Source organism: Pungitius pungitius, chromosome 4, assembly GCF_949316345.1.
Source record: "Pungitius pungitius chromosome 4, fPunPun2.1, whole genome shotgun sequence".
Classification (NCBI taxonomy): domain Eukaryota; kingdom Metazoa; phylum Chordata; class Actinopteri; order Perciformes; family Gasterosteidae; genus Pungitius; species Pungitius pungitius.
This window is the reverse complement of record NC_084903.1, coordinates 20,819,991-20,847,375: the sequence shown is the minus strand read 5'-3', so window position 1 is coordinate 20,847,375 and position 27,385 is coordinate 20,819,991. Positions and strand designations below refer to the sequence as shown.

The 27,385-nt window shown below is 45.3% G+C and overlaps 5 protein-coding genes across 5 annotated transcripts; 2 read left to right on the top strand and 3 right to left on the bottom strand.

Annotated features, from left to right (window-relative positions):
* Positions 1–327: 327 nt before the first annotated feature.
* On the top strand, positions 328–2,778 carry mibp2 (muscle-specific beta 1 integrin binding protein 2). The gene is made up of 8 exons (XM_037453824.2): positions 328–613; positions 1,216–1,306; positions 1,485–1,533; positions 1,717–1,903; positions 2,010–2,081; positions 2,205–2,311; positions 2,398–2,485; positions 2,563–2,778. Exons 1-7 carry the CDS (start codon positions 588–590, stop codon positions 2,478–2,480), a joined length of 615 nt encoding a protein of 204 aa, XP_037309721.2. The 5' UTR covers positions 328–587; the 3' UTR covers positions 2,481–2,485; positions 2,563–2,778.
* Positions 2,779–8,009: 5,231 nt separating this feature from the next.
* Positions 8,010–11,384, bottom strand: bloc1s6 (biogenesis of lysosomal organelles complex-1, subunit 6, pallidin). The gene is made up of 6 exons (XM_037456954.2): positions 11,265–11,384; positions 10,962–11,053; positions 9,852–10,011; positions 9,490–9,577; positions 9,315–9,401; positions 8,010–9,214 (listed from the first exon to the last, which is right to left on the bottom strand). The coding sequence occupies exons 2-6, from the start codon at positions 11,023–11,025 to the stop codon at positions 9,095–9,097; spliced, it is 519 nt and encodes a 172-aa protein (XP_037312851.2). The 5' UTR covers positions 11,026–11,053; positions 11,265–11,384; the 3' UTR covers positions 8,010–9,094.
* A 25-nt stretch (positions 11,385–11,409) lies between these two features.
* On the top strand, positions 11,410–20,953 carry slc30a4 (solute carrier family 30 member 4). The gene is made up of 8 exons (XM_037456953.2): positions 11,410–11,499; positions 11,728–12,260; positions 13,205–13,351; positions 14,110–14,263; positions 14,502–14,715; positions 16,020–16,125; positions 16,220–16,354; positions 18,690–20,953. Exons 2-8 carry the CDS (start codon positions 11,855–11,857, stop codon positions 18,842–18,844), a joined length of 1,317 nt encoding a protein of 438 aa, XP_037312850.2. The 5' UTR covers positions 11,410–11,499; positions 11,728–11,854; the 3' UTR covers positions 18,845–20,953.
* Positions 20,954–21,429: 476 nt separating this feature from the next.
* On the bottom strand, positions 21,430–22,829 carry c4h15orf48 (chromosome 4 C15orf48 homolog). Its single transcript, XM_037456952.2, has 5 exons — positions 22,698–22,829; positions 22,555–22,616; positions 22,333–22,421; positions 22,129–22,189; positions 21,430–21,834 (listed from the first exon to the last, which is right to left on the bottom strand). Exons 2-5 carry the CDS (start codon positions 22,591–22,593, stop codon positions 21,766–21,768), a joined length of 258 nt encoding a protein of 85 aa, XP_037312849.2. The 5' UTR covers positions 22,594–22,616; positions 22,698–22,829; the 3' UTR covers positions 21,430–21,765.
* A 217-nt stretch (positions 22,830–23,046) lies between these two features.
* Positions 23,047–27,029, bottom strand: afg2b (AFG2 AAA ATPase homolog B). The gene is given in 12 exon segments (XM_037456920.2): positions 23,047–23,201; positions 23,283–23,408; positions 23,552–23,686; positions 23,790–24,017; positions 24,155–24,364; positions 24,479–24,637; positions 24,904–25,089; positions 25,204–25,488; positions 25,815–26,000; positions 26,084–26,553; positions 26,556–26,694; positions 26,914–27,029. Coding segments are annotated over 11 exon segments (2,241 nt in total). The 5' UTR covers positions 26,674–26,694; positions 26,914–27,029; the 3' UTR covers positions 23,047–23,063.
* Between the last annotated feature and the right edge of the window lie 356 nt (positions 27,030–27,385).

The window sequence follows — 27,385 nt, the reverse complement described above, 5'->3', positions numbered from 1 at the left end:
AGATAGACTAATAAAAAAGAACACCACATTTTCTAGCTACAACAATACAGGGCCGACCAAAATAACCCATCAATAATTATAATCCAATAACATCATATGTGTTTTTCCTAAACTGTCTACACTGTAGTATTTTTACCTATGTGGGATGTCATGGTATTTTAATATTTGCCCCTAAACGAAAAGTGAGATCACACCACCGGGTTGTGGTTAGGAGGTGTGAAGCTGACAGGAAGTGGGATGGCTCTGCGGTAACACTCGCTCCTGATTGGCTGTCGGGGTTTTCCGTCTGTTTTCCGAAGTGTTTAAATGTCCAATCAGCTCGGCTCTCCTCGGCATGTGTACAAGCTGCAATAAGCCACCGGCCCTCTCTCGGCGGAAGACCGCGTCCCAGCGACACCTCGTCTCTGCTCTCGCCTTACTCACTTAATTTAAGTGCCATGGAGGAATTAAGTAGTTGACGTTTCCTGTAACCTTCTCTTTTTAAGCTTTCTTCCCGTCTGATCATCGTATTCTTGAACCGGTTTTTATTGACGTTTTTTGGACTCTCAACACACTTCTCGTGCCCACCTCTTTGACCATCTGAAATCATGAAGTACATCATCGGCATCGGCGGGTGAGTCCCTGCTATGAATGACCTGCTAAGCTAAGCTATGCTAAGCTAGCAAGGCTAACGGAGACTGCTGCTAGCCCGGCCCACGTGGAGAGGGCGCTCATGACACCCGCCAGGCTGTGGCTTTCTTTTTCTTATAGTAATGTTCTGTGACCAAATATCTCCCCCTCTTAACGACAATCCGTCCCAGCATCGTCTGTCGGTAAATAAAGCTAATGCTAACGCAACTTGAAATGTAAAATATTAATTTACACCTGCCCTTTTTTTTCATTTAACGTTAAACCATTTTTTTTTCTTCATGTGGACATCATGCTCATCGACACTACAACTACTGAAAGTGGTGTTTACATGCTCCAAACGGCTGTTAAATTGCTTTGTTTTTTTATTGTGAAAATCTGCAAAAATGTATTCGATTTAATGTGCAATCCCATATTTTGAATGTGTAACCTGCACCATTTAATTCAGTCCAAAGCTGCACTTCAATGTGGCAACGCCTGTGACATATTCTATATTTAATGTTATCATTAACCCGTCGTTTTATTAGATTTGTGTCCCATCGTCGCGCCATTCATTGCATTTCTTTTTTATTTCTTTGCTCCGTTCAGCGTAACCAACGGAGGGAAAACCACCCTCACGAACAGGCTGATCAAGAACCTGCCCAACTGTTGTGTTGTGCACCAGGATGACTTCTTCAAGGTGAGCCTCCCTGCACACATCTGTTTGCCTTGTGGGATGCAGTTAACCAAAGGGATTGCTCTAAGTAACAAGTTGGTGCTGCTGAATGCAACGTTAAAGCACTTTCAGAGCTTCCCGTGTAGCAGAGTTTAGCTCTAGTGGAATGTACCTGGGTGCATCTTATCAATGTATCTTTCAGCCCCAAGATCAGATTGAAGTTGGTGAAGATGGCTTTAAGCAGTACGATGGTAAGCCCGGGTTCTTATGAACTGACTTGTGAGGGTGTGTGTTTTGTCTTGTATGTCTGCTGCTGTAACGCTTTGTTACAGTTCTCATCTGCATGCCCTATGGACAAAGTTAAACGCTGACTTTTTTTTGTTTGTGCTATTTTCTACGCGCTTCACCGCTATCCTTTCTACCCGCCTTTTCAGTCATTTCTGCCCTGGACATGGACGCCATGATGTGTACCATCAATGCATGGTTGGACAACCCGGTGAAGTTTGAGAAGTCTCATGGCGTCAATAACACCCTGGATGCTGAGATTGTCCCGAAGTCTGACAGTGGGGACGAGGAGACTCACATCCTTATTGTTGAGGGCTTTCTGCTTTACACCTACGGGTAAGGACCTGTTCCCTTTTTACGCACGCTGTCAGGTGTTTCTCGCCGTAAAAGAAATGGGACAAGCAACCCTGACGTTCATTTCTTTCTCTCTCCCCCCTCGCAGACCTTTGATCGACGTGCTCAACCAACGTTACTTTATTTCCATCCCGTACGAAGAATGCAAAAAGAGGAGGTGGTAAGTGCCGCAATGTTCAGACGCTGTTCTTTACTGGTGTTTATAGTCTAGTCTGCTTTTTTAAATTTATTTTATAGTTTATTTTTTTTATTACCGTTCTCTAATTCGTGTCTGTCTCTGTAGCTCAAGGAACTACTCTGTGCCAGACCCCCCCGGCCTGTTCGAGGGCCACGTCTGGCCCATGTATTTGAAACACAAGAACATCATGGAGTCATCAGATGTCGACGTCTGTAAGTTGGTGCATTTTTGGATTATTCCTTTAATTTTGTTTCACTGAATTTCTTATTGATTTTTAAATATGCGTTTGTTGTTGCAGTGCAGCTTGATGGAACCAAGTCAAAGGAACAGCTGTTCAACTTTGTCTACGGCGACATCCTGAACAACATGCAGTCTTTTTAACAAAGGTAAAAAAAAATAATCTTTAACACGTTTGTGTCCAAATTCAAGCTTCTCAATTTACTTATTTCCGCTTGTGTTGCAGCTCAAAGGAGGACGTACTCGGCCTGCAAGCAGGACACCGCCTTGCCTCAAGTTTCTACCTGGCAGCTCATCCAGCTGACTGCCACGATTTAAAAAAAAACAAACTGATGGTATCAAATGCTGGCTTGTTTATATCAACTATATTTATTGCTTTTGTTATAGCAAACACTCGAACGAGTTGAAATGTCAATCTGTCAATAAATAGTTGTCCTGCCAACTGTGTGCTGTGGTGATTATTTTAATGGGTTCTTTGAAGGTGAAAAGTTGTGAGTCTTGGAACATGTCAAGTTTCTAAAGGAACATTCTCAATTTCAAGTTGCTCAGTGAGCAAAGCACTTTTTCTTATCTTTTGCGCAGGCCACAGTTGGTTTGGCTGATAAGTGGAATAACGAGGCCTAACTTAACCTCATGACGTCGGGGCTAGAGTACACACCGTATCTAGATAATGCACCTGGGCTATTTCTTTAGAAGACTGTACCTTACTTTGTTGTCACCGCATGACCATACCGACGTGGTAAATAACTACTTGTATCCTTGATTTTACACATTTCTGCGTGGGTGACTTTGCCAATGTACATTATGACCTTACAGTAATACATTTTGTTTGACACTAAATCAGCCTGAAGTCTTTTGAAGAACCGTTTAGTATGTGAAGACATGTTATCCAACAATATACCAAGTATATTCCTATGGTGTGATGCCATTTCCACAATGAATGGGGGTGAAGACACTTTAATGTCTGCGTAAAGAGATTTTAACCAAAGATGTGCGAAATCGTTTTTATAAAGTTGTCAACTTGTTTTTCAAAAGAACTTTTATTTTGTCCTAACGTTGTGCTGGACAAATGGAGGTCTGACAAAAGGAGCATGTGTTATTACGAGCATAAAGCCGTTCATATGGGGTTTATATTCTTCCAGACAGGTTTTTTGACACATCAGTGTCTCTGCGGCAACGGCATGGACACACATACAAACATCTCAATGTCTTAAAGGGCATGTTATATAAGCACTTTTTATTTACTTCATAATTGAGTTGTCATTGTCCTAATCATGCGTTTCAGATGACCTTCCAGAATGCACCCCACCCAATTCTCTGGTACATCACAACATACTTAGTGACCGTGCACATCTGCCCCAAAGGCTTCATACAATATGTATCTAATCGCTTACAGATGGGACGAGTTTATGTCTTTTTTGACGAGTTTTAGGGATTGAGTTTGGATACTTCAGACCAGCGCTGCATTCAAGTGTATCTCGAGGGAAGTGAGTGGAATATATTGTTATATTCCCGGCCATCTTGGGAATTTACTGCAGCCTACTTTCGGTTTCTAGCAGGACAAACACTGAAATACTTTATCCCATTTGTTTCACAACACAATGTTTTTTTTTTCTTCAACGTTTTCAAAAGTTTCACCCTGTGTTCATTTTTGTAAAGCCACAGATCCGTCTTTGTGAGTGTGCAAAAGTGGGTATTGTGCGAGCTGACGTCTTTGTGTGCCCCAAAAATATCAACAGTAACTCAATAATATTCTTTACAACTACAGCAGAAATCCTTTTGAGACTTAATTTACTCAATATGAAACTGGTCAGATGCCAAGGTGAGAGATAAGGCGTCATGTAACTTTGACTAACTGCTGGCTTGGCCTCCATTGGAAGAAACATAATGGCTGCTTCTGTTCTACTTTAGTCGCATAAACACTTCACCCCCCCCCCGTACTTCACCTTGTCTTACCACGAAGGTCTCAACGCGTTAATTCAATTCAATTCAATTCAATTCATTTTATTTTGTATAGCCCAAAATCGCAAATTACAAATTTGCCTCAGAGGGCTTTACAGTCTGTACACATGCAACATCCTCTGTCCCGAAACCCTCACATCGGCACAGGAAAAACTCCCCAAAATATGAAAAAAACCCTTCAATGGGGAAAAAAGGGAAGAAACCTTAGGGAGAACGTCAGAGGAGGGATCCCTCTCCCGGGATGGACAGACTGCAATGGATGTCATGTGTACAGAATCAACAATGTAAAAGATGTACAATACATTCAATTTCTCTAACTGAAATGATACAAGTAATTGCAAGTAGCAGAAGAGGTGTACGGCAGGACCACTGCAGGGACAACCTCCATCAGATCGAACCACCATCCACAGAGGCTTCTGTGGGGAGGGAGAGCAGAAAGATGTTGGTTTTTGATGACAGTAATATGAATCATATTTAAAGTAATGATGATGGCAGTAGCAGGTGTCAGCAGAGCCATGAGCCAGGAGTCAGAACCGGGGTCCGCACGAAACTATGAGCAACACCTTCTCAACGAAGGGGCTTGCAGCTTATGGAAACGAGGTTACCATGGAGACGTTGTCCCCTGATGCAACACTGGGTGACTGCATGACACCGGGGGGGTAAAGGTCACCCTTGCATTGACACCCTCTGGACTCCAACAACTACTGGCTCTCACTGTGTGTGTGTGTGTGTGTGTGTCTGAGTGTCTGCTCCGGCTCCCTCTAACTCGACGCGTCCAAAATAACAGTCCGCTGTGGTGGACTCAAAACAGGCCATATAAACAACCCTAAATGCTCCCTTTGGACCTCTCACCGCAGACAGTTATGGTTGTGGATTATCTGCACCCCACACAGGTCAGACTGGGCCCGGCCCGGCGGGAGAGGCGGCCCTGAGCCTGTGGCCTCTCTGTCTGGCTCACAGCTCGGGCAACGCGTCCTCTAACAACAACAAAAAACGTCCTGCTGGACAGGGCGCATTCTTTTAATCGAATCATCCTTTCCCTCCACAGCGACCTTCGAGGCCTCCGCTTCAGCCTACGAGTTGTTTTACTTCAGTCTACAAGGAGCCCACAGAAACCACACGTGGGGGCCAGAGAGACTCCAGTGACGATTGTGTATGTTGTGTGGAGCTGAGCTCCTGTGGGAATGTTTCACCCACTGCGGCTCGCCGAGTGGAACGGGTCCGACCGCAGTGCAGACGCAACGAGAGCCTCTGTAAACCACGCAGGGCGTTTCCCACTTCGATTGTACACACGCACAGAGGCGGTGGAAGAACTACTTGGATCCTTTACTTTAATTTAGAAATATCCAGTGATGGGTTTTTACTGAAATACAGTTACGTATGCAGCTTTGTGTTTATACCTTTCGTTGGATTATGACTACTCGGCTGTTTATTTATCAAAGGTGACTTAAAACTCCAGCAGCTGTGGAAGCTGCAGGTGTTTGGCTATATCTAGTTTGATTTGATTAAAAATGTGTTTGAATATGCAGCACGCCACATATTATCTGACATAAATGCTTGAAGGTTTACTTTGTTTCGAACGTTTTAACATTTTGTTTTGTGGAAATCAATGAATCAACAAACACACTTTCGTTCTCTCACATTATAGTACAGAGCCACATTTCAGAGTGAAATATTGTTATACAACTGAGCAACTTTTAAATGCCTATGGACATTGAAAAGCATGTGAAAAACTCCAAAATATAATATGCTATTTAAGATGGAACCTTTTATAATGAGTTCTAATGAGAATTATTATCTAATCAAGAACAACATATTAATACAGCAGGTTTTATTTTTACTTTTTAAAAACTTAAAATTGGCTTAATGTTAAATTAAGCTGTATTTTCAATACTATCTATGAGTTTTTAAAACTGTACTTGGGTCAATATATATAGTTACTTCCTATCACAGCTAAATGCATGTAAAATTATTGTTTTGAAAAGATGTGGTGCTTACACTGTCCACGCATGTGCACGTATCTCCCGTGCACCATCTGTTGAGTCACAGACAAAACCTAATTACTAATGTAATGCCCACTTACCCGGACCCACGTATGCAGTTATATGAGACCTGCTCAAGGCAGGAAAGTAACCTCATTTATTGTCACTTTGGCCAGAAACACCACCAAGACATTTGTTTTCCAGAAGCCTTCCCTTGTGTGTGTGTGCATGAATAGTCCACTACCACGACAACCGACTGGTAAAACCACGCTGCAGCGTGCCCCCCCTCGAGGACTACATCCTGTCTTGGTGGACCTGTGTGAGGCCCGGTGCTATGAAGACCACAGCCTTCCACTCCTCACCCGTCTGGATCCCTGTTTACTCAGACAGGAAGGCCGTCCGCTTTACAACATCATCATCATCTTCATCTGCTGCTGCTCCCTGTCTGTGACCCGCTTGCGGTTTTGGTAAATGGAGGGCAGGTGTGGGGGGGGGGGGGGGGGGGGGGGGGTGTTTTCCCTGACGGCCAAAGTTTCTAAAAACAGCCGCAAGTTAAAACCAAATACTTGCGGAGTAGAGGCCAGCCTCGGAAACCACTGCTGCTTTGCGCCGCATACCTTCGTACGCCCCCTTCTTCTGGAATGACAGAGCCCCCCCATTTAATTACACTACACCAGTTATGAATGTATGATGTCACAAAGTGAGAAGACTCAAAACACTCCATGTTGTGGTCTGTTGCAGTAATGTTTCAGGACTTTGGGACACCTAGTGGTGAGGTTGCATATCGCATCTGAGATGGTGAACCGCTCACTTCTCTCTTTGCGAGCCGGTAGGAGAACACTTAGAATGATTAATATCACTTCTTCATGGGCAGATTTTGTGTTTGATACAAATGACCTGACAAAAGGAATTCTGCTTATTCAACACTAGTTGCTGGTAAATTAAATACACAAAAAGCTTTAAGTTCCGTGGTAACATCTTCATCTCCATTAAGCCGCTGACTAACTGTTATACACGTCAGACACAAGCAACACCTTTATCCTTTTACTCTGCACACTACTGACCCGGTTTTAAAAAAAACAACAGCAGTGTTTGTGCATAAGGCATTCATAATATAGAACCACTGCGTTTAAAGAAGAAAATACACACAAAACCCCAAATCATGTGTTGGGAAAGAGAGGAATGTAACCTGTTGACAGACGCCTGTTTGTGTGGCTACGATGGGGCAGATGGCGGAGAAAAAGAGAGACACCGCTGGATGACAATGTTGGTCTTGTGTTTACCAACTTGAGTGAAAGCTGAGGGCCGACTTTGGGACCGACTGGCAGTGAACAGCGTTCTCTGCTGACACCTGTTGGACTGAGACGCTTAACACAGTTCACGCCATCCCATGACGTAATGTGCACAAACTACAAACATGTACGTTACAACACACTGCGGCTATCCTTCGCCAGGTGCTGCCGCACGCAGTACGCACTCATTTGGGAAAAACACACAAACACCTTGAACTTTGACCCCTTTGCTCATAGATCTGCTGCACAAACAAGCCAGCTGGTTTGTACACCTCCAGGCTGTATTTGACATACCGTGTGCTAAAATAGCCTAATGGTATGCGAGAGGATTGTCAACACACTTTGGTTTAATAAACATGACGGCGTCTGTGACAAATAGGCCGACAGCAGGTACTCGTCCTCACAGGAAATGGAGAAAAAAAAAACACACACAAAAGTCACTTTACAACAAACAAAAAAGTTTGCGTTGCCTTTACTATTAATTGTACACACAGCAAAGTAGTGCTTAAGACCCTCTTGAAAAGTCTTCTTAGCAGATTTACAAATGGCGCTTATGACGACGGGCCACGATTGCTGCAGTTAGACTTAGTGCAGATCATTTCAAACGTTTCTGTTACATAACATTCAACACGAACAGGAATGACATATTAACACTGTGTCTTTAAAACAAAACAAAAACAGCAAACCCATTGATTCTCATCCTCGTCATTGTCCGACGGCCTTAAAAAGTGTCTCCGAGTCATTTGTTCCAACTCGCAGGGAAAAGTGGGAGTTTGTGTCTCGATGACGGGAAGTCCCCAGCATGTGATGATTTAGTCCGAGTCTTTGGTTTGTGGTGATTTTGGCAATGTCCGACGCAAAAGTAACCTGCCAGAATCCCGCCAGTAAATGGCCCATTAACTAAAAATCCCATATACTGTCAGTCATAAAGCATATTACTCTACTCTCATTAGTTTGAATTGCTTTTTTTTCCAATCCCCTTCGCTTAGCAAAGAGAGTTTAACACCTTCACACAGAAATAATCTTGTTAGCTCTATGTACAAAAGATGGATGTGTCATTTTACACGTCCAGAAACCAAACAACTCGCATCCCAAAAGTTAAATGGTTGGAAGCAAAGGCGGAACAAATGTTCCATTTTAACAACTTCATATCATCTTTTTTTTTTTTTTAAGTCGGTGGCAAACAGGGCGACGCGAGTCGAGTCCTAACAATTCCCCCCCCAAAAATTCCATTAAAATAAAACCTTTTTGATCGTCAATGAGGCATTAGGAGAGCACGTCTCCTTAGTAATACTCAGCGGGATGGATTAAGTGATAGAATCCTGTTTCAAGTGGATTTTAATAAATTACAAAAACGAGACTAAACTGAAGCTGCCTGGTTCTTAAAATAAGCCAAAAATTAGCCAAAGAAAACCACATTGCTAAAGTTAATTTTGCTGTTGACGTACATTTGATATTTAATAAATAGCCGAGGGCATGCAGGAGCACCAGTGCGTTTGTACAGCCGACGTAATCGGGGATCTTAAGGTCTTTTCGCAGGTTTGGCGATGAGCTGCCTTTCTCTCTCCAGCTCCTTCTCACGCTGCTGCTCCTTCTCCAGCGCCTCCTTCTGCTTCTGCTGCTGCACCTTCAAAGCTCTTTTCTGAGAGTCGACCAAAACAGACATTCACACCGGGGGGGGGGTTAACGGTTTGGTTTGCAACTCATCCACCAAATGTTGCTTCTTTGTCTGACCGAGGTACCTTTAGTTTAGTGGTTTTTTCGTGGAGCATAATCATCTCTTTCCTTATGTTCACCAGTTTGTTGTGATAGACCTTCGCCTCTGTAAACTGAAGACAACAAGCTGGGTTTAGAAAGCGCTCCCATGGGCTGCCGAGGGGGAAAATGAGATGAGATTATGAATCGGCCCGAACATACCAGTGAATTGAGGTCCAGTAGGGCATTACAGTCTCTGAACTTGGTGACCTCTTGGTCCAGTGTGTCTAACAAGATCAGCTGATTTTGTCTGGTTGACACGGAAGTAAGGAGACATCAAGCAACTTTTTTCCCCCTCCAAAGTCAAAGTGTGTAAACTATTTAAACAAACATAACTCAGACAATGAAAGAATATTTTGTCATACAGCCGGTTTTCGTTCCTTGAGCTGAAGATCTGCTCATCGAATCAACTAATATGAGTGAACACCTTATTATTATTATTATCTTTCATCAGTATTAACCCGTTTCCTGATGCTTCCCGGGTTGGGACAGCCGTTAGTTGCAGCGTGTCCTGAAACACTCACGTGAGCTCTTGGAGGGCTCGTTTGGAGTTGTGCAGATCAGGTAGGTAATGAGAGAGCAACCCCTCCGTGAGTTTGTCCACTGCCTTTTCATCCACGTACACGCTCTCTGCCGGCGCCGAGCTCTCCGGACGCAACAATTGCCGCGGTGCCAGCTGGAAATCTGGAAAAAGTTCGTACAACGCGTTCAGTGCTGCACTTCAGCAGAAAGAAACATATCTCTGGAACGGAGGTTCTCCAACAACAATCACACAAAAGCACAACTATGAATCTTGACTTAGCAGAGGGCAAATAATAAATTAATACAAAAAGAGACAGGGCAGCCCTGAGTCCCTTTTGGGTGTTCAGATGGGCTGCCTTGCACCTTTTTTATTCTGACTGCTGATTGATTTAGTGTTGGCCACTGTACGGTCAATCGAATGTTTCATTTATCTCCCGCCTACATAAATCACTGGACAGTACATATATAATAAAGATATCCAGTAATAACCTAACCAACCGCTTGAGGGAGTTTGTCAAAGAAATTACGCCAGATTGACTGTTTTTACAGATAATGCAGCTCTTTGGAATTTAAAGGTTCTTCAGAATAACAACCTCCTGTGACGGATTCCGAAACTTTATGTTATTGATGATTAGCCTATTTTATTCATGACTCTGCAAAGTCATGGATACTTATTTACTCACAGTTTGATAGACTAAGTAATAATTACCTTAAAAAAAAACCTGTGTGTTTGGTTTTCAAGTAGGCTGCATTTACTGTAATATTTAGTACAAAGTCAAACATATCAGGGCTTTCAGGATAGAATTCTGTCCTAATAATGATTAGGATAAAGAAAAAAGTTTGGGAAGTGAAGTGTTTTTATAAACTCTGTTTACAGACGGCACTGAGCTCAATTCTGCTGTGCAAGCAGATTTCAATGTGATGCTCAAGGCCACTTCCTTGGACCCCACGCTAAGACGCAGCGGTCACTAGTGAATGAGGATGCAGAAGCCCACGCATGACAGGCACCAACTGGTGTTGGACCAGTCAGCTAATCCAGACAGAAGTTCATGCGTCCCGTTTAACTCAGGCCAGACACATGTTACAGCAGAAAGCACGTGAAGCACACACACCTTCACTGTGTGGAGGTTCCCTCTGGAGCGAAGGTCCTTGATCTTCCATCTCCTCTACCTCCATATGCGACGGCCTTGTTGAACCAGACTGCCTGTATAACCCGACAGAGAGGCGCCAACAAAATAAAACAGTAGCTATCGGGGGGAGATGATCAGATGAACGTAAGCTTATCGCGACAGCTTACCCAGCTGACCGTTGAGGAAGTGTTTTAGCTAGTCTGTTGAGCTGCTTCTATAACGTGTGACTTTACATCGTAAACCAGATTATCAATAAACATGTCACTTCAGTCAATGTCGTCTTACCCGTTTGACTCTGTTTATTATTGTAGATGCGAAGAGTTGATGTACTTCTGACCAGAAGCAGGAAAGACAACGGGAAATGAGTTTTCTGTGTCTGAGCTAAAGAAGAAAAAAAAACGTCATGTGACTCCCGCGTCATCATGTGACTGCGAGTGCAACCAAACATGCTAGTGTTGTTGCTCCCGAGTGCGGAGGTAACGTTAAACCTCAACTGTCAACCGTCAAGAACATCTATTCGGTAAGTTCGACTCATTTCTCTTAACAAACGCCCTCCTTACAACAGCTGTCTGTGTGTCGCAAACATACACTTACCCTTACCCTGTAGTAGCTAACTAAGTTAGCCCGCTACTGTTTAACCCAGCCACCTTTTTGTTAGGACTCAAAGTTTATCAGCGCACGTGAGGAGTCTTGTGATTCAAATTTACCCAGCTGTGTTGACGTGAAACGATTTCTGTTCTCTCCTCAGGGTGCTAAGATGGTAAAAAATCAATATTTCATCCTCCTCAAAATGTGAATGATCACCCCGAAGGGCACCAAACATTCAGACGGAGACCCCCCCCCCCCCCCCCTATTGAAAGGCCAAGTTATCAAACATGTCAGGTGGGAACCTCTTCAGCAAGGTGCGGTCCACCTTCCGGAGGGATCGGAACGACTGGCACCTGAGCGACACGGCGCCCTTCGACTTCTCCGACGAGCTGGCGGAGGACGAGGCGCCCAAATTCAACAAGCTGAGGGTCGTGGTCTCCGGGGAGATGTCGGACTACTCTGCCGGGGCTTCGTCCAACGGGGTGGCGGTGAGCACGCTGGCGGTGGCCGCCGACGACGACGACGACGACTGCCTGCTGGACTCCTCCACCAGCCCGGGCAGCCCGGGGTTAAACATGGACCCCTGTGACAACTGCACCAAGAAGAGGGACAGGATCAAGCACAAGAGGGTGATGAGGAGGCTTGTCTTTGCAGCTTTGCTGTATTTCCTTTTCATGACAGCCGAAATTGTTGGTAAGCGTTCTTCAGAGAGAGAGAGAGAAACCCGCCTTGCTTAATTAATTTATTAGCCAGGGAGTTCATCACCAGGGAAGTTTATGACCAAACTGCCGCAGAGCCGTGTGGACAAGATTGTTCAGATAAGCCTTAAAAATACCATCATCAAAGTGGGAGAGACATTAACTGTTCTTGTCACTTATTAACAGTCAGAGTTTGCAGCAGTGTTTTATAGCAGAAGTAGGCTTCTGAGCCTGAAAAGTGTGCCTCACATAACCATCTAAAACATTTCACACAAGCTGCATTTTTAATCTATTAGTCTATTGTCATAAAATCTACTTTTTTAGTATGTGGAGCAACACGAATCCCATTGTATTCTCTTCCATTCTATTGTCTTCTCATGAGGAATCTAAAGAGACCGACATCTGTAAACCTGAGACTACAATCTCAAACTGCGTGCCATTCTATCTAAATACAATCACACACTATTGCCTCAGACGTTATCACAATTTAATCATTGCCTTTCTGTGGAGCTCTCTAACTACCGAAAGGGGATTTTCTTATATTTTTCTGCAAATAAGATGAAACGCTTTGTACTTTTTGTTTCTGGGCATTTATAGGATTGAATAGGGGACTGTACCTGTGTTCATATTATCAGAGCCACTTCCTGTATCTCTCAGCTCTGAACCAAGATCACAGTCGCTCCAGTTTCTGTTTAGAGAAACCTTCATGAAATCTTCATAAAATACTTAGTCTAATAGAGTTTTTGATATTACCAATCTTAGTATCTTCATTTTCAGTTTTACGGTTATTATACCAAAAATAAATCTTGGCACAAACATAAATAGCAATGTACAATACTGGCCATTTAAAAAAACTAATAGAGAAATGAGCTTCCATCCAAACCTGTGTTTTCAACACAACAATCTCACAAATCTCAACCATCTTTGCCTTGCTCTCAGGTGGCTACTTGTCGAACAGCTTGGCCATTATGACGGACGCCGTGCACATGCTGACGGACGTGGTGGGAATTTTGTTTTCTCTGCTGGCCCTCTGGCTCTCTACCAAGCCCCCCACGAGCCGATTCACCTTCGGCCTGCATCGCCTCGGTAAGTCTCTGAGCCCGCAATCTTTTCCACTTCCCCTTTGTGCATCTCGTTTTTCTCTCCCTTTCGCTTTTGCTCTCGACAACGCGATACCGGTGGTTTTGATGCAGATTACTCATATGCAACAAAGAGAGTGACTGTTCAGCAGTGTTCAAGCCCGATCACATTGTTGATCGGATACTCTAGATCCAATTTTAAGTCTGTTAATTCATGGTAACATTACCAATATGATAATGTATAACCAGTTGACTGGTGTTTAGTTTAAGATTCTGCTTTGTAAGGACGTTCCCTGATTTCTTACTGAACACTAGATTAGTGCCATCACTCAGTCACGGAGATAAGTGCAGTTAAATCAGTTTAAATGTAGAAAAAGGTAAAATTTCTATATAATTTTATTATTAATGCGTGAATGGCAATTCATTAATTTGGATGAATGTCCATGTCTCGCTACGATTTGGACAACCTGCAACACAGTTGACAACGAGAAGAAAAATCATTATTTTAAAATTATTATTCTTTATTTTTGTTGATGACTGACTCATTATTCACGTTTTTTTTTCATCATAGTATTCTACGATGACACAAGTATGAAATGATGATTTCATAGATCATTTATAGCAATAGACTGCACATATTTTAAATACAGATTTCTGGCCAGTGGTGTTTATCCCATCAGGCACATTCTCCTCGTCATCCTGTTGAAATCAGTCCTGTATTGAGATGAATGTCCTTTCTATCTACAACTGGATTTCCTGACCCAGAGGTGGTGTCGGCGGTCCTCAGTGTGGTGCTCATCTACATCCTGACGGCTGTGCTGCTCTACGAGGCGATTCAGAGGACGGTGCACCAGGAGTTTGACATAGATGGGGACATCATGCTCATCACCGCAGCTGTCGGGGTGGCAGTCAACCTTGTGTAAGTAAACACGTATGCAAACCCAAAGGAATCAATGTGTTTACAGACAGACTCTGAAGCTTTTCAAATGAACCAGAGTGCAGCTAGGCGCTGTGAGTGTAACAGTCCAGTCCAAAGTGCCGACCGAAATGCACTTAGTAGCAGTAAGTCGATGCTTCTCAGAGAGCAATGTCAGAATGACGTTCAGTGCGTCAAAAAAGCAACAACACCTCCTTCTTGTTTTTCCTGCGTCTCACAGAATGGGTTTCTTGTTGAACCAGAACGGTCACCTCCACTCACACGGCCACTCACAGGGCCACTCTCACGGCTCTGCAGCCGCCTCCAGTTCACAGTCAGCCGGGTCCGGCCAGCAGCACGGTAGCCTGGCTGTGAGAGCTGCCTTCATCCACGCTTTGGGGGACCTCGTCCAGAGTGTCGGGGTGCTCATAGCCGCCTACATTGTCCGATTCAAGGTACGCGCGACTCTTCAACCCATTTGTGTTAGTCGTTAGTAAACTAGCTAGATTTTCTTTGTATGGAAACGGGGAGGATTAAAGAGCAATTTGCAGTCAAGTTCACAAATATTACCTACTGTAACTGATCATTTAGATATTGGGTGATGCAAACTTTGCCAACAAAGACCTCATTGATTATCCAGTGATGTATTTTTGTTTAATTGTGGTCTGTTTAAGATTGAATCAAGAATAAGTCCAAGAATTAGTCTTTGTCTTAAAGTCAAAGTTCTTTTTTTAAGGGGGTGCCTGAAATAGGGTCTGCGGCTAACACAATTTAATGAGATATTAAAGTTTTTTTTCTTAAAATATGTTAATCGACCCCCTACTCGCTGCCAACAAGTGGATAAATGAGACAACAACACGTCATCACGCCCAACACTAGTCAGCCTTCATTAAGTGGTGTTCACACAGTATTGTATTTCTTCCCTCATGTTGGCTTATTTATGTGGTGGAAATTAGTGGATGAAGCCCTTGTGAGAAAGTATCTTAAACTCTCTTTGTGATTAAGTATTTATTACTAACTAGAATATAGAAAAATCATAAAGGATACAGAACCCATCAACACAAGTCATAAGTACAGAAAGAAGTCAAATGACTTAATTCAGCTGAAAAGGGCCCGATTGTTCCTTCTCCCTCAGAGGAGCAGGAAGATCTGACCAAGCTTCTTGGGGAGAATGGAAGCTTTAATACACTTCAGAAAGGTTTCTGTTGTCCAATCAGGACAAAAGGAATTTCAGTAGGAAACAAAGATGTCATAAGAAAACACCCGTAACCCTCCCTTAATGTGACCCAGCCAATCGTGTTTTGACAGGCAGAAGGAAAGGCAACAAATGATCAATAAAAGCACACAATGGATTCCAGCTGCAAAAACAGGATGGACTAGTGTAGGTCACAGGTTTCCAAAGAAAGGTCAAACACCGAGTTCCTGAGAGACTCTCAATGTGCAGATCAACAAATTCTCCCCCCAATAATTTACTTCTTCATCAACAAGTTTATTTTCTGCAATTATCCAAAATCGAACAAGCTTTTTGTCGAGGGAACCCAATGTGAACTTTCTGGATGACCTCCTAACGTACGTTAGACCTCCCTGCAGGTCTCTACTGGTCTGGAATGATCATTTCTTGAAATAATCTACCGGGGTGACTGAGCATGCCGTCGCGTGCATGACCGATGCAATCATTATTTAGAGTAATTTATCTAAATATGCCTGAAGAAAAAAAACACTATTCTCATTGATCAGATGTAACCTTCTGTCTTCACAGCCCGAGTTCAAGTTGGCGGACCCCATCTGTACCTACATCTTCTCCATTCTGGTTCTCGTCACCACATTCCGCATCATACGAGACACCGCAGTCATCGTGCTGGAGGGTAAGTCCTCGGTCCCAGATTCCTCTCATTATGCCGTTGTGCAATTAGAGAAGTGATGTCTTTTCTTTTTTTTTTTTTCATCCCGCTTCGTCAGGTGTCCCCAGACATCTGGACACTCTGAGAATCAGAGAAGACCTCCTGAAGCTGGAGGACGTGCAATCAGTCGATGAGCTGAACATCTGGGCGCTGACAGCGGACAAGACGGCTGCAATAGTGCACCTGCAGCTCAGTGAGTAGCGACATAACACAATTTGCTCTCTGTGCTATTCTATTCAGTGCTGTTTTGAAACGTAGAATTTGTTATTAACACACCAAATACATCGTAATAAATGTACTATCTTAGTTTTAACTAATTATTATGACTCATTATTCTGTATTCTTTTAGGTTTTTCAGTCTGATTAAGGTTTAAGTCACTATAAAGGGCCCTCAGTTTCGAAAAATGTACATGTCAGTAAAGCCTGGTTGGTTGGTTTGTCAATATCAGCATTCCAGAACAGAAAGATATTCTGGTTGTTATAATATAAGACAAAGAGAAGTAGCCAAAGCCTCAACGTTTTGAACTTGGAAATAGAAAACCTTTGTCTTTTGTAACTGGCAGCAATAACATCTTGGAGCGTTTCACCGACTCAGTCACGCTTGGTAAAGCGTTTCGTCCAGCAACGTCCTCCTTCAAGTCAATCCGAAGCGCTCTCCGAGGAATCCGTGTCCGCGCTTGTCAGTGTTCTGGCTCGACCAACTGGGGTTTAAACCAGTTTCCAGCCTTTGTTCTGGCAGCGCGTTCGAATGTCAGCGACTCGTCAGAGCAGCAGCGTTGGTCTCCGTCCCTCCGTAGCCGGCTCCGATTGTTTGTTTGGGCGACGGCCTGCGCTGGGCTCCGCGGTGGGCGATGTTGGATGGACGATGTTGGATGGACGATGTTTGGTGGACGATGTTGGGTGGACGACGTGCTGAGACTTGTTGGTGCAAAAAGTAGCACCTTGTAGCAAGGCTCCGTCTTTCATCAGAGCACCGCTTTGACTTCTCACTTCTCAATGAACTTGAGTGCCAGCTGTTACTATTCATTCTCGCACCTTCCATGTAATATATATAATATATTCATATAAAGGGAATCAGTTTGAAGTTAGGCCTTTTAAAACGCACAATATATAGTTAAATGTATGGAGTGTAATTTTTAGCATTGAAACCATGTGGTATTTCATAATGAACGGTGTGATTCCCCACCAGAGGGAGCCGTTTGTTCATTATTCAAAGCAGGAAACCAAATTAAGACGTGCAGCGGTGGGTTCAGACCAGTCAGACCGACCGGCTGCTGTGACAGACATAATTGTGACTTCCCGTGTGGAATCACACGTGAGTTCTTAAATAAAAGGTGAAAGGTGTTGCCAAAATATAACGTGTAAAAAAAGCCCCACCTACATAATTAACATACAACATATGTGTTAACACATTGTCTTTGTTATGAGTGATCCTGCTTTCTTTACTAAGGACACCCCCCCCCCCCCCCCCCCCCCAAAGTCACTCGGCACTATCTAGTCAAATGAAAAAGTAATTTTTCACTGAAAGTTAAAAAAAAATTTTTTTTTAAGTTTGTACTGAAGATTGACACTTTGCGTTGTGTAGCAAGACAATATTGACACGCTAAATATCTTAATACTATGTTTTGTGCACAAGGGAAGAGGGAGGAGTGTGTGTGTGTGTGTGTGTGTGTGTGTGTGTGTGTGTGTGTGTGTGTGTGTGTGTGTGTGTGTGTGTGTGTGTGTGTGTGTGTGTGTGTGTGTGTGTGTGTGTGTGTGTGTGTGTGTGTGTGTGTGTGTGTGTGTGTGAGAGAGAGATGGATAGATTACAACTACTATGTCGTCCAATTCAGGTGTATGTAATGATGTTAACAAAGGTTCAGTTCCATTAAAGGGTCCAGTGATCCAGCATCAGCGCCCTTAAAGCATCTCACCTAACTTGTACACAGGCATCATTCCTTTGATGAGTTACAACTCAGTGTTTTTCCTGCTATGACGAGGCCGTCATGTCAGCCGTTAAAAAAGACTTGTCGAGACGTGCTGTAAAGTTTAAACTGTGTTAAGGCGTGTTCACACTTGACTTCTCCTTTTGAGCGCCAGATTTCTAGTGATACTTTTCTTATCCGTTGGTTATCAATTACTCCTTGTTAGCTGGCTTCTATGGCGAATAAAATGCAATGTCTTGCTTTGGCGTTTGAGGAGGAGGAAGAGGAGGAAGAGGGTGTTTATGTGTGCATTAAAGATCTCCCGCTCTGTTCCCAGATGGACTCTTTTACGTATACGTCGCTGTGTCTTTTGTGATTTATATCATGTAACTCTGCGTAGCGTGAAACGGCATTGTTCTACTACCTTCTCCATCTTGGTATATTTTGCGGGCACTGGTAACTATATGGTACTAGGTTACGCACCTTCTCTCCCCTCGTCCTGATTGGTCAGCCGCCAGAAAGGCGCTTGACGTCACTCACAAAGTTGAGAAAACTTTGTGCGCTGTTTTAAAAGATGCCAAAGAGTCGCTGGCGAGTTACAACCGTGGACTTGTGTGTTCACAGCTCCCTCTAGCAGCAGCAGCTGGGAGGACGTCCAGGCAAAGGCCCGCCACCTGCTGCTGCACACGCACGGCCTCAGCCGCTGCACGGTGCAGGTGCAGACGCACAGGCTGAGGCTGGCGCACAGCTGCGCGCACTGCCAGCTGTCCAGCGCGTGACCCGGACGGACTCCCGCCGGCGTTCCACCGGTCGGTCGGTTGGCGGCGCCCGGGGGGGCGGCCCCGGAGGAGAGCTTTCCGAGGCCTCGGATGACGCAACGCCGTTGAAGGTGTACGGTATTTAAATGCAAAAAAGGATTTTAAAAAAAATAAAGAAAAAGACTTGTGCCAAAAGGAGAGTCGGGTGGAACAACCTGTGATGCACATTTGAAATTAAAGGATCGCCGCGAAACCTCCAGAGACGTTATGCCCTCGCGCTCGCCAAAAGCTTTCCCAGTGGAGATCGAATGCTTGAACCTCAGCCGAGAAGAAAAAGAAACCTGCTGTTTAATTCACCATCAAAGCCTATTCCAACCGTTACCTTTTGTTTTTGTATTTTTACCGTTTTATTTGCTACAACTGACGTTTTGGCGTCGGGTGTACATTTTAGGTCGTGAGGACCGTGTGCTAGGATTTTATTATTTAACTTTTTTCATTTGATATTAACTGTGGTCACAATGCATTGAGGTTGTCCTCACCACCGGCACAGATCATGACCCTTTAGTCAGCGTCTCATCAAATGCACATCATCATTAATACTCTTCAGCCAAGTAGACCTTGGCGGAGTATTATCGATAAGACAGATTTGTCTTGAATAGAAAACTGTGGGTACTCTTGTATCCATTTGCATTGAACGATAGTTATACCACACGTTTTAAATGTTTTACTCTTAGCGTGACTCTTGATTCAGTGCGGCGGAGCACGCAACTGACAATCAAAGTGTGACTGACTTTGAAAAAGGTGTAAAAATGCTGCAGTGTTTGAACCGGCGTCCGTATGGTTTCAGTCTCTCATTAATGCTCTGCCTCTTTTCATGTATTTAACTGACAGTATGATGATGCAGACAGCTTGGGGAAATGTTCGGGAGTTTCAGAGTTACTGTGTTTTCCGGGAGGGAGATGTGAGTTGAAATCTGCCAATAAAGGTGTTAATTTTGTTGTGATTATCAGAAAAGGGGGGGGGGGGGTTATGGTGGACCTCTCCATATTGGATATTAATCATCAAAGGAGTTCCAAAACTGGATCCCTGTTTTTGTTTATAATAAAGTATTTAATCCTCTGACCATCCCTTTGTTTTCTTGTTAAACGAACGGCTCCATGTTAAGAAATGCATTCTGCACAGTTTAATCCCCTGGTGAGTGAAAGCCTCCGCTCCCTCATTTATTGTTGCCGTTGACGACACGCGTTGACAGGGAGTGTCTCCGTTTCCAGGCAACCGGTGTTTGCAGCGCAAGCTAATGGTTAACGGCACCACGCACCTGACCGCCCCGCCTTACCTCGGCGAGGAGGCCTCTTCGCCCCGCAAAAAAACCCACGAGAGCTCGTGTTTCACAAAGGGGAGTTAACCGCCTCTGTATCTCAACGTTCATATTCCATGCGTCCACCATCCAAGAGTCTGGTGAATGATTACACCGAATAGCTCACGTGGCTTGTGGTGTCACGAGCACCAATCCCAGCCACGGCTCGCTACATCCTTCCTCCCCTCTCATTGTTTCCCCGTATCTCTTAAAAGCATGAAGCTTGACAGACAGGTTCTTCCTTCCTTCTCTCTCTCGTTCACTCTTTTGACTGCTACACTGAACGCGCCATCTAAACGAGACCTTATTCCATCCTGTGAAGGTATGAAATTCTGCGTGAAGGAGGAAGGAGAGTCGAGTGTGGCCCTCGACGAACACGAAAGTGAAAGGAAAAATAGACGAGGAAACGACACCGCTGCTTTTCGCTCGCTCTGTTCACGCCCTTTTTTGTTTTAGGGTTTAATCATTCATGAGAATCCTTCGAGATTCAACAGTCCGGTCGGCGGTCCACGTTGATTTCCTCTGAGGTGGATGTGTCGAGACTTGTGTCGTATCATAAAATGCAAGCAGCCATATGGCTGTAATTTAAGGCCGTTGGCTGGAAACTGTTCGCGGGTTTGCTCGTCTGCAAACAACTTTCGAAGAAATACTGTCAATAAAACTTCAAATTGAATGTGCAGCTTGTAGAATGAAAAAGCTAAGTTTTACTTGATGGATTATTTACCTTGTTGTTGAATAAACAAACGGCTGTTTGGGGAAATAAGGTTTTAATTCTGTGTTTTTTACCACCACGTTGGGAAGCTTTTGATTCTTATCCTCTGCTCATTTGTAGAATTTACTGAGACCAATTATCTGCTGATGAAAACCACGTGGGACCTTGACGGATTGTTTTGACATTTAAATTGATTCATATTTTCACGATAACGAGTGAATTAATTAGTGAGCTTTAGAAGAAGCCAACCGGAGGATTTAGTGACATACAGAGAAATGTAGATTGTCACCAGCCTTGTGTCACAGTTTTATGTGTTGTGACCTATTTTTAACTGAAAAGAGGGGATGCAGTACATCTTCTAGCCACATTTGACTTTGAGCAGTGCATTTAGAGGTCAATAACACTTTTGGGGATGCAGATGAAGCCAAGAGGAGAAAAAACTATGAGCTCTGAATACAAGAATGTCAACCTAAATAAAACAAAATGAACATGCATGAATAGACGTGGTCTCTTAGATTTGATTGAACAAAACACTCGTTGACGATAATAATTTATTGAGCCCGTTATGAGAACATTATTTAATCAACCGAGTTCACATTCATACACTGCCGTTTACAATAAGAGGACACAGAGTAAATGAGAGCTTTCAGTATCCTTCAGCGTGGCTTTCTGCCGTTGTGGATGAGGTGAAACCCCACCAGTGGAGCAGAAGCATTTCCGCACACCGAGTGTCAAAGCAAAGTTTGTGCAGAAAGGATTCTGTTAGACTGATGGGGAGTTTGTGTGAGTGCGTGTGGGGGAGCTGGAGGAGGAGGAGGAGGAGGGGGGGGGGGGATCCGGATCCGATCAGACTGTGGATAATTCCGCCTCCTCTTACTTGGTGAGACTCTTCACGTACTCCAGCTCGTCCACTGGTTTCCACTGCTGGTTGATCGTGATGAGCTGCAGCAGAATGCCAAAAAAATAGATAATTACGCTTCAATTGACGTTTTTTTTTTTTTTCTTCCTTCGCATAAATTAAGCGACACGTGACTGGAGCAAGTCGAACAAACAATCTGTCCGTCGATGGAAGGCTGGTTCTAAGTTGATAATGTTTCTCCCTCAGTGACTCAGCAAATTCTAGCTGCGCTCTGGATGTTTCTGATGCCGTTTCAGTGCCAATAAAAAAAAAGGGGCTTCTTAACTAACATCATAAATGATAAAGTGTGTTATATTGTCGGGAATATTTCAGATTACCTTTTGGGGTTTCGACGGGTCCAGTCTTTCCCAAGGTTCGGGGTTTTTGCTCCTATTCAAACTAAAAGGGAATGAAAATGTTTCATTAAAATCGAGCCATCCTTTCCACTGGCCGAGGCTGGTGGAAGTCAGATAAAGAGTATGAAAACAGGAAAGAGTGACGCGCATTTCAATAGGAAGTAAATGGGGAATATTAACACTCACATAACATCAGGTTTAGTAAATAGAAAGTAGACACCAGCGGATGTGGCTCCTGCTGCAGCCAACCCCATGAACGCTATCAGAGGGATCAGCTGAAGTACAAGAAGTAAGGAAAATGCTTTGTAAATGTGCGACATTAAATAGAAACGCGTATAACAGCCTACTTGGGCTATAAGTCCAATATCCACAGTACAAATTCATTAACATAACAAAAACAATTGTCACCTCCTTTTTCTTTCTCAACATTTGTAAGAATCCACCCATTTTTGCTAAATTTCCTCAAATACCTGAAAGAGAAAATGCATCAGAATTCGATTGAGGAAGAGTCCATGCACTGAGTTAAAGTCAATAAGTGGGAGAGCTCTCACCTGTTGCCGCTGATGCCTCACCGAGGAGTCGCTGACGCCTTGTGAGGCCGGCTGATATAGTGCCGGAGGAGGAGTGGTGGTGGTTACGAGCTGGAAGGCACGTAGACACACGGAGCTTCCTGCTCTGAAAGTGTTCGTTCGTCGACCTATATCAATGTCCTTTATCAATAAAACATTCTCTGGGTCTGCAGCGCCCTCTTGTGCCCACACTTACAAACTGAAAGTCTGTCTGGTAAGTGGTTAAAGACGCGTTAGTAATGAAAGAAAAAAAAAAAAAGGAAAAATACCAAAAGTTAACTTTTACTTATTTTATTGAAAAAAGAAAAATTAGTAATTATACACTTCGTGGGGGGAAGGGGGGGGGGGTCATCTGGGACCTTTATGATAGGATTGGATCTGCTGGGCAGTGAGAGAGGGGCTCATGTTGTGGAGGGACCGAAGGAAGTATGCGTGCTTGATGGCCGAGGCCTCCATGTTTTCCTCTTGTAGCGCCAACAGAGCAGCCTGGGAAAACAAAAAGCAGTTTTCACCCTCACCTCATCGCGTATGTCAACACCTGTAGCACGCCGAGGTCCGCGCCTTTACCTCCTTGCAGAGATTTTCCAGGTCGGCCCCAGAGTAGAACTCTGTCTTTGCGGCCAGCTCCTCCAGACACACGTCGGTGTCCACGGGCATCGACTTTGTACACATCTTCAGGATGCAAAGACGGACCTGGACACACAAATACACAATGTTAGTCATTTAAAGACACACGGTTAAACAAAAATGCATGTGCGTCATCTTTCAAAATCACTTCTAAAAGGCCTTCTCATACTTTTTTTTTTTCCAAAATCCCCTTGATACACCGGGCTTACCTGCTGGTCAGGGGGCGGGACATAGATGATGTGGTCCAGCCTGCCAGGTCTGAGGAGGGCGCTGTCCAAGCAGTCAGGTCGGTTTGTGGCAGCTACGACCATCACATCTTTGTTGCACACCTCCTGGCTGTCCAACTGTCAAAGAGCACAGGCATTTTAAGTGTCCACTCCGTTGGGGGGGGGGGGGGGGGGCGAACGGGGGGGAGGGTAGGAGAGACAGCCTCCGTGATAACCTGACCTTTTCCTGGGCGCGATTCGGCTCCGCTCCCTCCGCCTGGAGGATCTTATCGGCCCCCCTCCTCTCCAGCGTCTTCAGGCCGACTCCGTCCATCTCATTCAGCAGCACCGACAGGAGGCGCGTCTGCACGCCGCCTGGCGCCTGGCTGTCGGGCCGCGAGCCGATCAGGGAGTCGATCTCGTCGAGGAACAGGATGCAGGGGGCACAGGCCCGGGCCTGGCGAAACAGCTGCACGCGCGGCGTGGGGGGGGGGGGGGGGGTGGTGGGGGGTGGACAGACGGGCCACAGGTGGTTTTTGCGGATGGAGCTGCAGGACGCGGCCACAGCGTGGCAAGAACGCCAGAGAAAGAAAAAAAAAAACGTACCTGAGCCAAAGCCTTCTCGGAGTCCCCGACGTACGGGGAGTAGAGGTCGGCGCCGCCCACGGACAGGAAGGCGCAGTGAGACGAGCCGGCCGCGGCCCTGACGAGCGTCGTCTTGGCGCACCCCGGGGGCCCGTAGAGCAGCACGCCGCGGGGCCGACACAGGCCCAGGCGCGCAAAGGCCTCGGGGTACATCATCGGCCACTCGATACTCTTCCACGTCGGGGCACGAGAGAGAAGGGGAGGGGGGGGGAAAGATGTCGGCGTTACTTTCTCGCGCTTCCCTTCGCGAGGGAGCGCGCTCGGGGGCGGTTTGTGTTCACGTACCTGCCGGAGTTTCAGTTTGACCTCGTCCAGGCCGCCGATCTGCGCCCACGAGGTCGGAGAGAGCTCCGTCCTGCCCAGGCTGCTCCGCAGGCAGGAGGGACGCACCGCCTTCAGGGCCTCGTGGAAGTGCTTGGTACCAATCGCCTGCTCTCCTGAACCCTGTAACAACAATAACAAGGAAGCCCAAGAAAAACAAAAAGAACAAAATGCATAGACACTTCTCCCCCAAGGGCTTACATTAAACCACTATTTGCTTTATTTTACCAGGAATATCACATATCTCATTTCAAAAGGAGTCCTGGTTGCAAATGTATCTAATATATATGACCACGAGTAATTCAAGACACCGCAATCCAACCTGCACACCTCCCTACGGACGGTTCCACGTGTAGCTAAAAATGTGCCCAAACGTCGTCATCATTTACCTTCGAGCTGCCTCGTATAGCGTGCATGGCGGCCTCTCTGCACAGGGCGCTGAGGTCCGCCCCGACGTAGCCCGTGGTCCTCTGAGCCAGCTCTGCCACGTCCACCCCGGGACACACGGGCATCCTCGCACACAGAGCCGACAGGATGGCTTCCCTCTGCTGCGCGGTGGGGGCTCCGATGACAACCTGGAGGACGGACGCGGGAAGACCCGGACGGTCAGGGATCCGTTAGCATTCATAATGGTGTCACGGGGTTGTGTGTGTTTCATCATCTGCCCCCCGCCGCCCCCCCCCAATCACCTCCCTGTCGAATCTCCCGGGCCTGCGCAGCGCCGCGTCCAAGCTGTCCGGCCGGTTGGTGGCTCCGACGACGAGGAAGCGGTCGGACCCTCTCATCCCGTCCATCAGCGTGAGGAGCTGAGCGACCAGGCGGTTCTCCGGCGCCGAGGAGCCGCGTCTCCTCGGGCACAGCGAGTCCAGCTCGTCCAGGAACAGCACGCAGGGGCCCTCTTCGGCCGCGGAGCGAGCGCGCTCGAACACGGCTCGCAGCTTCTCCTCGCTCTCCCCCGGCCGCGAACCCACCACCTTAAAACAGTCGCTCACAATTACTGTCAATAATGAAGATGATCTGATCTGTATTTATACAGAAAGAAAAAATTTTATTCAAAATGTGTAAAATCAACAAGGCCTTTGGCATTAGTTCTTATTATATATGGATTCACATGTGTGTTTTCGTTGGAATAACATTCCAGGAAGGATTTAAACGCTGGTTTTCAATTTTAAAATGAGTGTTGATGCAATTTTGGTGACATACAATCACACATAGTGTCATTGACAATGCTAAACAAAATATTGTGAAATGTGAAAAAATACAGTGTAAAAAAAAAAAGAAAAAAGGATGCAATGAATACCTCTGGCCCTCTGACCACGACCAGACTGGCCCCCACCTCCCGCACCACGGTGCGGACCAGCAGGGTCTTGCCCACACCTGGAGGCCCCACTAGGAGCACACCTCTGGGACACGACACCCCGAGAGAGCTCAGGGTGTCTGGATAGAGCAGCGGCAGCTGCAGCATCTCTCTCAGGGAGGCGCACACCTACAATAAAGTTTAAATTAAATTAAAAAAAACATGTGTTGCTTTTGTGGCAAGAGGAATAACTTTAACATCACGACGCTGACCTCCTCCAGTCCCCCCAGAGGGACTATTTTCTGGTCCTGCAGCTGGCTCCTGTGATGTCGCAGCGTTTGGATACCGACGACCTCAACAGCGGTTTTCGAGGTGATTAATCCAGATCTGGTGGAATCCGGATCGATGCTTTCAATGACAACACGCCGAATCTCCGTGTCGAAATCCTCCAGGTTTACCACGTGCTTCTCGCGGACACGCACGCCTTTCAGCATGTCCTTCACGAGCTCGTGCACGAGGCGAGGAGGTGTGAGTTTCTTGAACTCGACACTCTGGACCACCACGGTTACCTTCGCGCCTTTCAGTTTGGGACAGGGCGCGCGTGCGAGCCGGTCCGGCTCCAGGTGGAGGTGGGCGGGCGGATGGGAGAGCAGGCCGGGGGAGCAGCACTTCAGATCCATCTGCACAAAACCCTCCGCCAGGTCGGCCCGCGGCCAGGCGGTGCACAGGCAGCTCCCCCGGGAACGGACACCAGCAGCGGGGAGCCCGGCTCAAGACCCAGCGCGGACATCATGCCGGGACCCAGCCTGCATCTCTGGGAGCCCCGGTCCGATGGATCCGATGACAGCAGCCTCAGAGACATTGTCGACCACCGGGAGACCCGCTGAAATAAAACATAAACAAATAAATACTTTGCTATTGATTGAAAAACAACAACACAGAAGGTGAGGTACTTCTAACAGAAACACGCATAGAGGGTGAAGCTAGTGTCGTCACTTTAGCAGTCGTTAGCTACATGCTAGCTCTTAGCAACAACTTCCTTCTTAAACTAGATGAAGAGCTGGCTTAACTTTTTGACACAAACCGTTTAACAGTTACATACCAGATGAGTAGTGAGTGCTGGCTAAGGTGCTATCGGAGTTAGCTTTGCTGCTACAAAACACATGAAGATGTTTACAAAGTCCATGTGGGTAAAAAATAAAGATGGCCAACCAAAACGTTTCCCTGCGTTTCCGCTGGTTTCCGTTTCCCAAACATTTTACAGTAAACTGCATTGTACATTATCCGTAAAAAACGTTCTGCTTCAGGTTCCTCTATGATCTTGTTTTTTATGTATTTGTATTTTCCTAATCTTTTTTTCTTGTATATTCATCCTTAACCATCAATTTCGCAATAACGTTGCTCCTGTCACTGTTGAAGGAAATGTCTCCACGTTGTCAATAAAACGTATTTATAAAATAAGACCCACAAATATGATGAATAAAATGACCATAGTAACAAGAACTGCCACAACATTACCACCAAACAACAACGATATAAACAATATTCGGAATTAAATTAAATTGTTTATGTAA

Excerpts from the sequence above, each read along its gene's own strand:
- mibp2 (XM_037453824.2), top strand. The coding sequence starts at position 588 with ATGAAGTACATCATCGGCATCGGCGG. Across the intron at positions 2,082-2,204 it reads GAATGCAAAAAGAGGAGGTG|CTCAAGGAACTACTCTGTGC; the intron begins GTAAGTGCCGCA and ends CTGTCTCTGTAG. Across the intron at positions 2,312-2,397 it reads GTCATCAGATGTCGACGTCT|TGCAGCTTGATGGAACCAAG; the intron begins GTAAGTTGGTGC and ends TTGTTGTTGCAG.
- bloc1s6 (XM_037456954.2), bottom strand. The coding sequence starts at position 11,025 with ATGGAGGTAGAGGAGATGGAAGATCAAGGACCTTCGCTCCAGAGGGAA. Across the intron at positions 10,012-10,961 it reads GGAACCTCCACACAGTGAAG|ATTTCCAGCTGGCACCGCGG; the intron begins GTGTGTGTGCTT and ends AACTTTTTCCAG. Across the intron at positions 9,578-9,851 it reads CGAGCCCTCCAAGAGCTCAC|ACAAAATCAGCTGATCTTGT; the intron begins GTGAGTGTTTCA and ends CGTGTCAACCAG.
- slc30a4 (XM_037456953.2), top strand. The coding sequence starts at position 11,855 with ATGTCAGGTGGGAACCTCTTCAGCAAGGTGCGGTCCACCTTCCGGAGG. Across the intron at positions 13,352-14,109 it reads CTTCGGCCTGCATCGCCTCG|AGGTGGTGTCGGCGGTCCTC; the intron begins GTAAGTCTCTGA and ends TTCCTGACCCAG. Across the intron at positions 16,126-16,219 it reads CGCAGTCATCGTGCTGGAGG|GTGTCCCCAGACATCTGGAC; the intron begins GTAAGTCCTCGG and ends CCGCTTCGTCAG.
- c4h15orf48 (XM_037456952.2), bottom strand. The coding sequence starts at position 22,593 with ATGGGTGGATTCTTACAAATGTTGAGAAAGAAAAAGGAG. Across the intron at positions 22,422-22,554 it reads TGTTGAGAAAGAAAAAGGAG|CTGATCCCTCTGATAGCGTT; the intron begins GTGACAATTGTT and ends CTTGTACTTCAG. Across the intron at positions 22,190-22,332 it reads TTTACTAAACCTGATGTTAT|TTTGAATAGGAGCAAAAACC; the intron begins GTGAGTGTTAAT and ends ATTCCCTTTTAG.